At 41.0% G+C, this 14,580-nt stretch overlaps 1 protein-coding gene across 1 annotated transcript in view; it reads left to right on the forward strand.

The window, feature by feature from the left end:
* Me2 (malic enzyme 2) overlaps positions 1-4,191 on the forward strand; it is a 40,273-nt gene extending 36,082 nt beyond the window's left edge. Inside the window, exons 14-16 of the mRNA XM_021640796.2 lie at positions 244-314; positions 1,201-1,299; positions 3,407-4,191. Coding sequence (XP_021496471.1) covers positions 244-314; positions 1,201-1,299; positions 3,407-3,574 — 338 coding nt within the window. The 3' untranslated portion in view covers positions 3,575-4,191. The remainder of the gene's footprint in view (positions 1-243; positions 315-1,200; positions 1,300-3,406) is intronic.
* Positions 4,192-14,580: the final 10,389 nt, after the last annotated feature.

Consider the following 14,580-nt stretch of genomic DNA (forward strand, 5'->3'; position numbering starts at 1 on the left):
TGCTATGTTGATATTGATAAATGTAAAAAATTGAGAAAGCCACTTCTTTCTAAAATGATTTTGTTAGGGACTGAGAAGCAGACATTGATAGAGACCATTTGCTTTCATTTTAATTCAGTACTGCGTTCTGTTGAGCTGCTTGAGTTGGGAGCTCATTAATGTTTGTTTTTCTCAGTTTAGAATTTAGCCCTTCATAATTTGAAAAGTAACCTTAATAAATAAACTGTGTAACATGTGTTCCAGGTGTGGCTTTAGCTGTTATTCTCTGTCAAACTCGACACATCAGTGACAGTGTTTTCTTAGAAGCTGCAAAGGTAATGTTTTAAATATTGCTGATTTTATATAAAGTATGGATTATAGAGGTGAACAGATCTTAAAACCAGAATGGGTTAAATCTGCATTATGGATGAAAAGGAGAGTAGCAATACGTTACTTTCTATTTGTCTATTTTGTATTATGTTAATTTTTAAAAATCATAACTTCTCAAATGTCAGTTGTAAGCTCTGAAAAGTTCATATTTATAATATGCTATACCCATGTCTCATGTACATGTATATAAAAATAACATAACTCACACTCTGTGTCTTATATGATCTGTCATGAAGGTAACTCTATGACAGCATAGATTGTGACAGCATGGATAAAATAGAACTCCTTCCATATTCTTAATGGTTTGTGACAACATAGATAAAATATAACTGCTTCCATATTCTTAATTCTTTCCAGAGGAATTCCGATGACCTCACATTAATACTAGTGCTAATGTCTGTTTTCTTCTTAGCTGTTGTTATTACGCCCAGCTTTGTATGTGTGAAGCGGAACATCCATTAAGTCTTTAGATCTGGTTATTTATTGCTTAATGGGGAACAGTGTTTTTGTTTTGTTGTGCTTTGGTGGGGCTTTTGGGTTTTGTTTCTTGAGACAGGCTCTCACTGCAATGCTGGCTAGCCTAGAACTCACAGTGTAAACAAGGCTGGCCTTAAACTCACAGGTTCACCTGCTTCTGCCTCTGGGTGCTGAGATTCAAGGTATGTCCCACCATGTCCAGCCATGATGGACAGTTTTAATTTTTACATCAGTTTAGTATAGTCCTGTAAGAAATAAAGATTCTATTGTCTATAATTTTCTGTTTCTTCAATGCTTTTCCATTTTACTAGATTCTTTGTTTAAACAGAAATACAATGCTGTGTTTCCTTTCAGGCTCTGACAAGTCAGTTGACAGATGAGGAATTAGCCCAAGGGAGACTTTACCCATCACTTGCTAATATTCAGGAAGTTTCTGTTAACATAGCTATTAAAGTAAGTAATTTATGCCACTTTACATGAACTCTTACGATATTTTCTTGTCCAACTAATACCAATGCTCAGAAATAAGTTCCTAACATTTGGAAGGAAATTTTACGTGATGCATGTTCTGATTTTGATTAAGAATGGTGTTATGTAGCCCAGGCTAGTATGTCCTTATGACACAGTGAAGGAGACCTGCTTTAGGTTATTGTTGAGCCCAGGCTTGTTGTACCCCTAGCCTGGGGAAGGGAAGGAGGTTGTCTTTCCTTTTTAAGAGAAAAGGCTCAGAAAAATACTCAGAGCTTTGTGCCCACAGGAGCCTGCAAACCCCTGACCACCGCCTTATAACCAGCGGCTGTGTGTGCTCTGCAGTTTGCTGCCGGTCACCTTGCATGCTTGAATGACCAACTGGGGCTCTTACCTTAGCCGTTTTGTCAACATGTATGTGGGACAGAAATTGCCAGTGTGGACCACTCTGTGCCTGAGCCTTGTGACTAGTACAGATTAAAGCACAAGCTTACATTCACTTTGGCAGCACCTGAAAGTTTTAGCTGCCTGCTTGGTACCTGCATACTGTGAGAAACTGCCCATCTTCCTCTGAGGAGTCTTGTCCTCTTTGTATAGGAGTTTCTTTTTCCTTCCTTCCTTCCTTCCTTCCTTCCTTCCTTCCTTCCTTCCTTCCTTCCTTCTTTCTTTTCTTCCTTTCTTTTTGAGATTATTTTTATTTTATGTGCATGAGCATGTTGTCTACATGTAGTGTGCCACATGATTGTAGTGCCTAGAAAGGCCAGAAGAGGACATCAGATCTCCTGGAACTGGAATTATAGTCAGCTATGAGTCACTTGTGGGCGCTGGGAACTGAGTCCAGGTTCTTAGCAAGAGCAGGTGCTCCTGACCACCAGGCCATCTCTCCAGCCATAATTTCACAGTTTTTTTATTTTATTTTTTCTTGTCTTATATTGTTATCTCAATGGATGAGCCTAAGGAAATTTAAAAACTTAGTTATGACAGAATTAATATGTTTTGTTAAATTTCTGCATTTATATTTAAGAAAAAAAGCACTAAAAATATACGATAGGAGTTTAGAGTTTAAGAGAAACAGGGTTTATGACAGTGGAACCAGAAAATGCATCAGAATTGCCTGGAACACTTGTTGACAAAATCCATGGCCATAAGACCAGGCTTTGTAGATTTGGAATGGAGCCTGGAACTGGCATTTCCAGGTTCCCAGATAGTGCTGTGGCCTCTGGTCTGAGGACCTTGATTATGACTGACATGAACACCTGGGTTCCATCTGGAGTGCCTGCAGCTACTCTGTTCTGGCTATCTCATCCTTATCACATTAGCTGTAGGAAGGAGGAGCTGTCCAGAATCCAGCAGGAAGTGTCAAGCAGCAGGACCTGCATACACAGAGACTCACTCTGAAGGCAGAAGAAAGCCACTGAAGGCTTGAGGCGGCCTTACATGCCTCAGAGTAGTATTGCTGATTGTAGCTGTGCTTCTGGGTGTGTCTGTTCCATTGTCAGTTCTGTTTGACACATGCTGTTTGTTTGTTTGTTTGTTTGTTTGTTGAGACAGGATTTTTCTGTGTGCCTTGACTGTCCTGGAACTTGCTCTATAGACCAGCTAGCCTCAAAATTTTTTCTGCCTCTGTCTCCAACGTGCTGGACTAAATGTGTGTGCCGTCACTGCCTGGCTGGCACATACACATTTAAGATTGCATTCTAGTCTGTAGGGCAGTTCTGCTTAGAGGTAAGGTAGTCTCCTAAACAGCACGGCCCCTTTCAGCAGGGCTGTGGAATGGACATCTCCTGCATGAAGGTTAACATACTAGAACTTAGATTTACTTTTGAAATTTAAAGAAATGCTAATCGTTCTTTTCTTTGTCAGGAAAGGTGACCAGAACATATCAGAGTTATCTTGAGATGATGGATACTTTCTGTCCTGTATCCTTCAGACTTTGCATAGTTTTAAAATAACTTGAAATGAGTCTAAGGAATATTATACTTTGGAAAAAGAAAAGCACCATTCTTCTATGTGTCTGTATGTTGTAATGCTGTTTTATTTCTCTGATAGGTTCCCATTCAGAGCCTAAGCAATAATGCTATCTGTCTTCCAGGTTACAGAATACTTATATGCTAATAAAATGGCTTTCCGATACCCAGAACCTGAGGACAAGGCCAAATACGTGAAAGAAAGAATATGGAGGAGTGATTATGTCTCCCTGCTGCCGGATGTGTATGATTGGCCAGAGTCTTCACTGAAGCCTCCTCAGATGACAGAATAGAAGTTTTCCCGTTAAGACAGTCCAGGCTTCAGGGAACCACTATTTTTAGAAAAAAATAATATCTCAGAGTTCCAGTGTCGTCTGTGTTTTATTCCTCTGCACCCCTTTGCTTGGCCTTTTTTCCTGTAAATCTCACTTTTGTTGGTGACAGATATGTTGAGTATCTGTGGATGCCCACCAATGCCCACAGTCCAGTTCTGGGAATGTTCTGATGGGTTGTCACTTACGCTCTTGTTTGAGTTCGCCGTGGTATTTTTGCTATTTTATGAATGTATCTTTCATGTCTTCCACTCAGTTCCTCTAGGGGTGTGAATGTGAGTACAAAATGTTGAGAAGAAGCCAGATTTTAACCTAACTCCAAAGAAAAATTGTCAGTACTTAAAGCTGTCCTTTTATACATGCTTCATCTTACTTTACATGCTCTGAAATCCCTCTGTAGTAAACAGATTTGGGGAAATATGAAAAAAAAATCCCAATTTCCTGGAACTAAATCATGGCTAACTATAACATTATAGAAGAGTGGGAGGAGCTACTGATGCCTTTAGACAAACATAACAGTCATTTGCAACAGTGTACAAACACCACTTTTATTTAATAAAGGTAATATCTTATTTTTATTTGCTTCAGTTACATTATCTTATTGACCATACAGAAACTTAGGTTTGCTGATTATAAAAAGTTTCATTGTCTTCACTTCTAGCTGAGGGAGCCCCATCTACCTAACATATGACTAATGTCATATAATTTGGAAATATTATCAGAAGAAGTTAAGTACAATCTGTACCTTTTTTTTTTTCTGTCTGTCATATTTTTTATTTTGCAGTAGTTAGGGATTCTCCTAGGGAGACATTCCTTTGAATATTACTAGTGACATCTTTCTCTGCTGAGTAATAGATTCTGAGCTCAGTGGAGACAAATAAAGTAGAATTAGACCAGGAAATGCCTTCTCTTCTAAAGACAGCATCTCACTGTGTAGCCCTGGCTGTCCTAGAACTCACTCTAGAGACCAGGCTGACCTAGAACTCCAGAAGATCTACCTGCCTCTGCCTTTAGAGTGCTGGGGTGAAAGACATACCCCACTATACCTGGCAGGAAATGCGTGTCCCCAGGAAGATGTGAGAGCTATGACTCGTGTTTATGAGTCACATGTTGGTAACTAAAGGAAGTGTCTAAAGGATCTGGAGAAACAGCAACGTGGGTGTGGTATCTGTCTAGAGGCTTTGATGGACAAGCTTGTTTTTATTGAGACTGTAGCAAGCTGGCCTCAAACTCACTCTGTGTCCCTGGCTTGCTTCTGAGTGCTGGGATAATAGTTATGAGCCACCATGCTCTGCTCAGGGACAGAACTTAAAAATCTTCACCCTGGAATGGTAGCAGTACAAAGCAGTTCGTAGGTACTCACCACAGTACATATTTTAATACTGTCTGTAGGCAAAGGAACTTTATCTTCTTGTTTAAAGAAGTTGATTTGAAATTCTGAAGATGTATTAAGACTGCTTAGGATGCACCAGATCTTGGGTTCAGTCCACAGGATCAAGAAGCAGGCTTGAAATGGCATTGCCTTTAGTATGGATAGTCATGGTTAACCCATCATATAGTCAAAAATCTTGTTTAGCAAAATAATGAAGTAAATCATAGTTTGATTCATTCAATTAAAGATGAAAGGTTATACAGGCATGGGTCTAGCAGGAGGGTCTCGAGTTCAAAGCCAGGTTGAACTATATACTATCCTTCCTATAAAAGAACTCACAAAATGAAAGCAAGATGGTTCAATGGTTAAGGCTCTTGCCCCAAGCCTTGACATTTAACCCAGGACCCATAAGGTGGAAAGAACCAACTTCCGAAACTTATCCTCTGACACCAACCCTGCCCTCCCAGCACCGTAAATCCTTGTAACAAAAATTATGAAACAGGGTTTTTCATGTTTTTGTTTATATTCTGTACATAAAATTTTAATTTTGAACATTACAAGTATAAAAACTGCCGGATTTTTGCTCAGTTTATTAAAGATGAGGACATATGCTGAATTAAAGTAATTTTACTAAGACATTGCCTATTAAATGGTACAGTTCACGGCAGTCATTTTTAAGGAGAAGCTGGCAAAATGAAATAGAGCCTACCAAGACGTATCAATTACTGGATGTAAATTTAAATGTTTATCATCTAAGAAGGTGGGCAAGACTGGGAGGCCGTGAAAGTATGAGATTGAGGAGAGCAGGGCTATTTGGTCCTTCCGTGGGGAATTTTGCCAAGGGAAGGTAATTCTTTGTAGAGTGGTAATGGAGTTTTACTCTGCTGAGAAAAGAAACAGTTCTAATCAGTAGAGAAAGACTCCCTGTTTTCTTTCTTTCCAATTGTGAAACCAAGTGGGTGACCCAGTGAGCTGTGAGCCTAAAGCTGGTGTGTATGTTAAGTTCCAAGAGTTTGATTAAACCTGTTTCCAGGGGTGGCTTCCTCACCAGGAGGTCGCTTCAGAACCACTGTGAACCTTTTAAATGGAGATACCGGCTCCCCCACGTTCAGACCCATAAGTGACCTCCAGTGGGGAGAGCCCTGGCGGAGAGCACTCCCAGGGTTCTGAGGAACACCTTGTTCTCACTGCCCTCATGTGGGACATTGGATAGTTAGCTCCATGCTGCTGCTGATGCGCTTTCAGGGTGGGATTCATGATCTTGCATTTATTTTCTATAAGCACATTTTATTAAGTTATTTTTCATGTATTTTGGCCCTATTTATCCTCCCCCAAAATCCTTCCAGATCTTCCTCAACATCGTGTTCTTTCTCTTTGTCTCTTTCTCAACAACACAAAAACAATGGAGTGTCACTAGATGTATCTACCCATTCCAGGGCAGTCCCATGTCTAGGAGGAGTTTACTTAACAAAACAGACTCCATGTTTTCTGTCTGGTGTGTGCTGTGCATTTTGTTTTGTTAGGGATTTTTTTTTTTTTTTTTTTTTGTCTGTTTGGTTTGTTATTGAGATCTCACATTTCTAATGATCTCCCTGGTGGTAGTGTTTGGATAGAAAACTGGCTGATTGGTTTTGCATCTGAGTACCGTATGTTATTTGCATGTTAGAATTTAGAGCTCAGACACTGTATGCTTCAAATTATATGAGGAGGGTCAACTGAAATTATCTTGTATGAAATTGCATTTATCTAACTTTCTTTAATTGACAACAGGATTTTTTAAGTTAATAAGGAAACTTTAGATATAACTTTTGCTGAAAACATAATCTGGAATACTTTATTCAGCTCATGAAATCTAGTGACCAGTTTTTATTTGTAAAAGAGTAGCTGTCCAGTAGCTATTTGTGGAACCAATTTTCTTTATTCTCTGAGGAAGGGCTTACTGATCCATTGACTTTTCTCAGCTTCTGAGGAAGAGATTTTACAAAATTACTAGTGAACTCAGACTGATGTATTAGAAGTGCAGAGCATTAGTCATTGCTCCCACAGGGAAGGGTGACAGAGTGCTGAGAGCCTGGCCGTTCCCTTTTCAGAAAGCAAAAATTCCCTGGAGCTCTGTGCTCCAGGCTTTACTGTAGTATCAGTGTTCTCGAGTCACCTGAACAAAACCAACCACGAAGAGCACCCGTCATACTTGAGAACAATCCAGATCTCAGAGCTCCTCAGTGGAATTCCAGTTCCAGAGAAACTGAATGGACTGGCAGCAACATCCTGTCTCCAAGATGTACCCCATGCCAGACACATTGCTGACTGTACACGGGGGGGGGGGGGGGGGGAGGGGGCAGGTCTGTTACCAACCAGTGTGATTTGCACTTCGTACATAATGTTAAAATGAAACCCTCTAGCCAGGCCTGGCACAGCAGGCCTCTGATCCAAGCACTTGGGAAGTAGAAGCAAGAGGATCAGGAGTTAAAGGCTAGCTTCAACTACATCCAGAGATCAAGGTTATATGAGACCCTGCCTCAAAAAATAAGGCAGTGAAAGGATGAGATGAAGGTACACACTAAATATTTAAGTATTCAAGATGATTCAGCTATAGAAAAACCAACTCACCTCAAGTCAGATGTCTTAATATGTGCTCAAAGAAAGAGTGCTGCGTTTTTATTTTTTATTTTTCCAGATTTCAAAATATTCAGAGAGTCCAAAGAGGACATGCCTTGTGGAACTCTTAAGTAGTGCTTAGGTTTTGAAACAGTTACTATAAGAAAATTGTGTTCCTCAAAGAGAAAAGGAAATGGTGTTCACAGCTGGTTTGTGTTACTTGCATGTTTAATTTTACCTGTGTGTTTCTTGGAAGGTCTAGGTCAAGTAAGTGTATCTTTGGCTACAGAATATTTACCCAATAACTGAACTCTTTAATCCTTTTCTTCCAAGTAAAAATGTATGTTTTGCTACTTGTGACATTGTTCCTACATCACACACCCTTTAAGTCTTAGAGGCAAAGACATCTGTTGGTCTCCATTACTCAGTATTCTTGTTTGCTTTCAAGACATCTGTTGGTCTCCATTACTCAGTATTCTTGTTTGCTTTCACTTTTTTTTTTTTTTGGCTTTTGGTTTTTATGTTTCTGAGCAGGACCATTGTAACCTAGTCCAGCCTTGCACTTGTGACTTAGCTTCCCTGGTGTTGAAATCGTCTGCAGATATTCTGCAAATTTTATTTTCCCTTTTCTGAGTATTTCTAGAAAACCATTGATCCTCACGTGGCATTGAATCATCACCAGTGCATGTGATGTATACAGTTGACAAATCATGACAGATCAACTTGTGTGGCTGTGCATGCTCTGGGCCAGGTGTTGAGAGCATCTCACATTTACACTGGGGCACCGTGTCTCTGACCTTGTGCAAACACGGACAGCGTTATAAGGGGCTGAAGAGCTTGGGGTGAGCGTCAGAGTTGGAGCTCAGCTTAGATCCCTGTCAGCCTTGCAGCCAATTTTAGGCAAGTGAAAAATCTTCACCTATTTGTACAAGATTAGTTTTTAATCCTCTTGAATGAGTTTTTACCAGTTCATGTGATTTTTTTTCCTTTGTTCCTACTTAACAATTCAAATATGTTACAAACCTCTTATTTGTTAACTGTTGGATGTATTTATTAAGGTGGGTTTGTTTGATTTGAATTTGATAAATTACACCAAAGATTCTCAATAGCTAGTTCACTAACAACTCTTGATTTGGTGATATTCATAGAACCACCAACTGCTATCAGTGTTCTGCAAATCAGTGTCAGTGGCACTTATTTGTCGCTCACTTTTTGAATCTAGTCCTGTCAGCACGCACCTGGAAGGTATACTGACATCTCTTTTATTATGTGTGCACACAACTCCCATGAAGGAAGAATATGTGTGGAATAAGGAATTTCCAGAAAGCTATCTTAGTGAAACACTTGACAAAATTTCTACCCAGTTTTTTTTTTTTTTTGTACTTTGCCTCATAAGCTTTAAAATTACCAGAAAGTAACACTGTGTTTTCACAGTTGATGTTGTTTTTCAGTAATTTTGCCAGCATCAATTGCTGACCTGAAGAAAGTGCGCATTGCATGTCATTGCTTGGCCTTTCTCGCCTTGTACTAAGGTAAAATGTTGGGATGACAAGACTTGTCGTGGTGATTTCCTAATGGGAAGACTAAGGGGAATGAACGCTCCGTGTAGAGTGTATCATACTGTGTTGACTTCTTGCAGGCAGCCCTGAGACTGGTTATTAAAACTTGATAATTATGTGACCTCTTTTCCCCTTTTTGTGATATATTACTTGTAATGAGATGTGTTCTTATATTTTCTTAGTAAAATTTTTCTTATGCATAAAAAAATGGTTGGTGACCTTGTTTTTAAAGGATACTTTTAAAACCTGGTATTATTGTGTGTCCCTTCTTTCCTTCACTCCCTTCCAAAATGCTTGACCCCTTGGGAATTTGCTAGACCCATAGAAAACTACTTGTGCTTCTTATATTTGTTTTATCTTTATTTTCTTGTGTTCAGTTTCCTATTCTTTGTATCTTCTTATTTGGCTTGATTGCAATGGTAAAGGAGAACTGAACCCATGCCAACGCTTTTAGAAAACTATGTTGACTTAATGATGAGGGAGGCGTTAGCTGTAATAGGTAACGCCCACCGAGTGCTTACCCAATCCAGGCCCTGTTCTAGGTGTCCGGCAAATTTACTTAAACTTCACAACACTTAGGAGACATGGATACTAAAAATTTCCCTATAAACAGATGCAAAATCTGAGGCACCAGGGGTACCCGGATCAAGTATCTAAGATGGCATGGTGAGATGTAAACTTCACCCATTACAGTCTGACAGAATCTCTGACCAGTGCAGCAGAGCATGCAAGGACCTGTCATTGTCAGACAAAATCACCGGCCCAAGAAACCTTTCCTGTTGCTTGGTGCGTCCTCATCCAGTGAATTCCTGGTGCCCATTCTCTCAGATCTCCGACATCCTCCTGCACCTCCGTGTTCTGCAAATGCTGGCTCTCACCCCACAGAAAGAGAATGATCAGAAGAGGGAAGGCGCTCTGGAGCTCTTAGCCAGTGCTCTGCCCGCTGCTTACAACTTATCTAGCCTTTCATGTTCTGTGGCATATAAATCATTCCATAGAACATCAACCTCAGACAAGGCCATGCTGATCAGGATGGAACCAGATAAAAACAGGCGCACTCTGTAACCTTGTCTGTACCTGGATAAAATACAGGTATTGATTGCTGAGACCACACAGAAAAATCAACACCCCCCCCCATTCACTCTGCCCCCAACCAGAATGGTCATGGATTGATTTTTTTTTTCAGATAGTTTATTGAGATTAGTCGTCCTAGAAGTGTCTGTGCTTTCTGACACACACAGTCCTAAGTTAATTTTGACCTCAGTGGTCCTGCAAAATCACTTAACATCTTGCAAGAGGTATAAGTAAACATTTTTTTAAAATTTTTATTTATAGAATCTGGGAAGCAAACTCTCATATGTGATAGGCAAGCATTCTGAGCTCAGCTCAAAAAGTACTAACTTATTAAGACACTCCATATTTCCTTGCAGTATGCATGTTCCTTCACAGAGATAAGCAATGACCCAACTTGGTGAGCTACAGATGCATTCCTGGAGGCCTTTGGCCAGAAGACAGTGACAACCTGCATCTGCACCCACACCTGAAAAAAACCACTAGAACCAAATGCTCTTTGGGCTGTGGGCTCATTTCCTCTCAGTCCAAGATCTTGGTGCTTTTGGGTCTGCTGCCTTGTCCTCCCTCTGCAGTTCACTAGCGCTGGGATGCAGGCATGTTTTTACTTCCTCACTCTGAAAGCAGTGCTGGGAGGACTCTTGGCTCCTCTTCCTCTCTAGCTGTTGCCCCAAGACAGAACTCAGCGTAGGGATTCTGTGCTTATGTCTTCCTGGCCTCAGCTCTTTCTGTCCAGTCTGGCAGTCCTGGTGATTGACATCAGGACTTCACACACACTAAACAAATGCTTCAGCACTGAGCACCAGCACTCTGCTGCTTTGTCCTGTACCATTCCACGAAAGCCTTCATGCCCCCCCCACACACACACACACTCAGAGACCTTACACTGCTAACCAAAGGCCAAGTTTAAATTTTCACAACCCCATTTGCATCAGTTCAGGTCTGGCTTTTATATTTGCTTTGGTGGAGGGGTAGGAAGATGGTTAGAATGTCCAAGTTACAGGTTAGGTGCAGGAAGAATGCCAGGGACTTGCCAGCCTTGACCCAGAAGCACATTTGTTTAAATTTTCCTTCATTCCTTCTCTCTTCCTCCTTTGTCCCTCTGCACACATAAAGATTATTTTTTTGAATAACCTTTGACAGGCTACACACTGGAGCTCAAAAGCAGCCTCAGCACTCACTGCTCCTCTGCCTGGAACACTCAGAATTTGCAGCGTCTGCAGCTCCTTCAGTTTTCACCTACATCACTTCAGCACGGCTTTCTTGAGTCACCCTCTAATAACTGCAGCCAAGACTCCCAAGCATCTCTTCCCAGTTTTCTCCACAGACCTATTTACTACCTGACACACTGATAATACTCATCCCAAATAAGTAAAAATGCTCTGAAAATGAGGCATTTTTTTCTTTCATGTTTACAAAAACACTTCAGTTTCTGCTACAAAATTCTCCCAACACTCTCCTGACCTCTGGTGTGTACGGATTTCCCTTCCCCTATAAGCAAGCAATGCTGCAGCCTACACACAGGTCTTCTGTTTCAATTCTGACACTTTCTACCTGGAGACTAGAGTATGGCAGCCACAAGACTGCCTTTATCACGTTGGATTATTGACAGAACCGGCTATAGGTAATTTGGGACACAACAGAGAGAGTGGGGACTGAGAAATTACAGGTTAAAAGAAAGAGGCAGAAACTTAGGATAGTTTCAGGAGGGCTATCAGTCAGTACTGAAAGCAGCAAGTTTATTCCACAGCTTCTTTTTAAAGGCACAGCAAAAATGGTTCACATTGGTACAAGGACAGGGTTCATGGAACAGTCAAACTTGTTTTCAAAGCCCACATTCCTGTGTGGCAGTCATGGTCCAAGGTCTCACAGACATGTCAAAGAAACTTTGCAAAACCTTCTTATTCCTGTTTCAAGGTAAAGGCCTTCTCTATTCTCATATAGTCCAGGCGATGCCACTTTCAGGCTGGGTCTTCCCGCATCCACTACATCAATCAGAATAACCTGCCCCCTACACAGACATGCCCACAGGCCAACCTGACCTTGACGATAGCCATTGAGAGCTCTTCCCAGGAAGAGGAGAGCCTACAGGACTCTTCCCATGAAGTCAAGAGCATTCATCTCCTGAGAACCAGTCCATCCCTCAGGTATGAGAGACTTCTTGCACCATCTTGTAGAATCAGAATTGAGACACAAATCAGTGAGCTAATCTCCTGACAAGATCACACATATGTCTTCTGCTTACTTTTTCTGTTTAAATTTAAAGCGTATGTTAATGCTGGAGAAGGGTCCGGGGTCACCACACACCTGTTTGCTTCCCAAGTGTGGCCACAGTGACTAAATCTCCTTCTTCTGACCCTTGAGACCACTTTGTCAAACTCTAGTTACACTATGAACTCAAATAAAATAAAAAATAAAAATAAATAAATAAAACATTAAAATCTGGCTAATTTAATCATTTTACTTTGCATGAGAACTCACTCATAAACCAATTAGTTCCATGGAAACCGAAGAAAACAAACAACAAAAAGCCCCAAGCAGATGCGTACAATATACAGTGTCATACATAAAGACTGGTTAAGAAAAACCAAATATTTTGTAAATTCATTTAGATTTATCGTTTGTCAGTTTTAAGTTAATCAGTTTTCTTCATTTGTTTGTTTGTTTATTCAAGATAAGGTCTCACTATGTGGCTCTGGCTGTCCTGAAACTCACTATGTAGACCAGGCTGGCCTTTCAAACTCACAGAGATCCACTTGTCTCTGCCTCCTTACTGCTGGAATCAAAACCGTTCGCCTCCAACACCCTGCTTATCTGTTTTCTTCACAGCACTAAGGATATCCTCAGCCTTCAGTCTGCATTTCCAAAGGTAGGTCTTAGAAACATTTACATCTTAAGAACACAAAGTCTAACTTAATCATTAAGGCTCAAGGAGACACCCAGTAAAAGTATAATAAAAGTTAAAATGTGAAGCTTGTCAGTACAGACTTAAAGCACCCGTAAGGTATGCTTTTACGAATGGATATGCATTTCTTAAAGTCATTTTAGGCCCAAACATTTTAATTTTTACATTTACAGTGAAGCTAAACCATGCATGCTTGTGTATCTAAAATGAAAAGGAAAAGGATAAAATAAGTATAGATTCCTGGATCAAACATCAGCTCACCCAGTTGCCAACCTGGAATGGTTTCATTCCTGGGTCAGGAATTGCTGGCTCTTTCAGGGTAGTCATTACTGGGCAAGGGACATCATCCCCTGTAGCTCCGGAGGCTATTTTTACCCTCCTGGATCAGACCCACGATCCATCTAGTATAAAGCTGGGGGAACTGATACAGAATTCCCCACCTGGTTCAGATCCCACGGCCTGTCCAGGACAAAGTTTAAAGACACACAGAGCAGCTGAGGTTTTAACAGACTCAAATGAGCACACGTGGCAGCTAAATTCACCCATTGTAGCCTCAAAAGTTATGGAAGTTTTTCAAAACATCGTTTAGTGCAACTCCAGAATTAAAGTTGGGAGACTGGAGTCTCACATGGAAAAAGTTAGAGGTTGTAACACAGCACTGAGGAGGGGAAGGAGGCAGGTAGATTTGTCCTTGAAGCAACTTTATAAAGCAGACGAGTAAATCACAGTGAGGGGACAGAGCTCCCTTTGCTGAAGGTGGCTACTAGCTTGACAGAAAATAAGAGTACAAACAAGTGCGCTGAGGAGACAGGAAAAGAACACAGAGTGCCTCTGAGATTTAGGACCAAGAGCGTATAGCAGCAACCCTTCCTAACAGGCTTTAGATCCAGAACGCGCAGCTTTGGGGTGGGGGATAGATTTGGGCTTATCCAACACATTAACAGGAATGTGAGCAGGGTGTGAAGATAGTAGGTGATGAGCTCTCTCAGGCTTGTCTTCCAGGAGGAGCCTACAACGTTCCAGTCTAAGAGCAAGGCATTGATGATAAATCTTGGGTGCCAGCGGCACTCATCAAACAGCAGGGCTCCAGAAAAGCAAGAACACAGAAGCAGGGTGAAAGTGCAAGCCACAGCTAGTGCTCAAGCGTCATTTCTGTTGCTGTGATAAAAGTTTATCCCGAAATAGCAAACGGAAACGTGAACACGCCTTTAATTCCAACGCTCACTCGGGAAGAGGCAGACTCTTGAGGGTTCTTTGTTGGTGCGAGGCCAACAATGGGCTATCTACATAGCAAGTTCAAACCTAGCTAAGGAGATATGAGACCCTCAAAGCAAAACCAAAGGTCATAGGTTCAGGAAGCTCGCGGTTATGCTGATAAGTTCCCTCTCAAGGCACAAGCTTACACTTTCAGGTTTTGCATCCTGAAAGATTCCTCCCAACCAAAGACTAGAAACAACACAAA

Source organism: Meriones unguiculatus, chromosome 2, assembly GCF_030254825.1.
Source record: "Meriones unguiculatus strain TT.TT164.6M chromosome 2, Bangor_MerUng_6.1, whole genome shotgun sequence".
NCBI lineage: Eukaryota > Metazoa > Chordata > Mammalia > Rodentia > Muridae > Meriones > Meriones unguiculatus.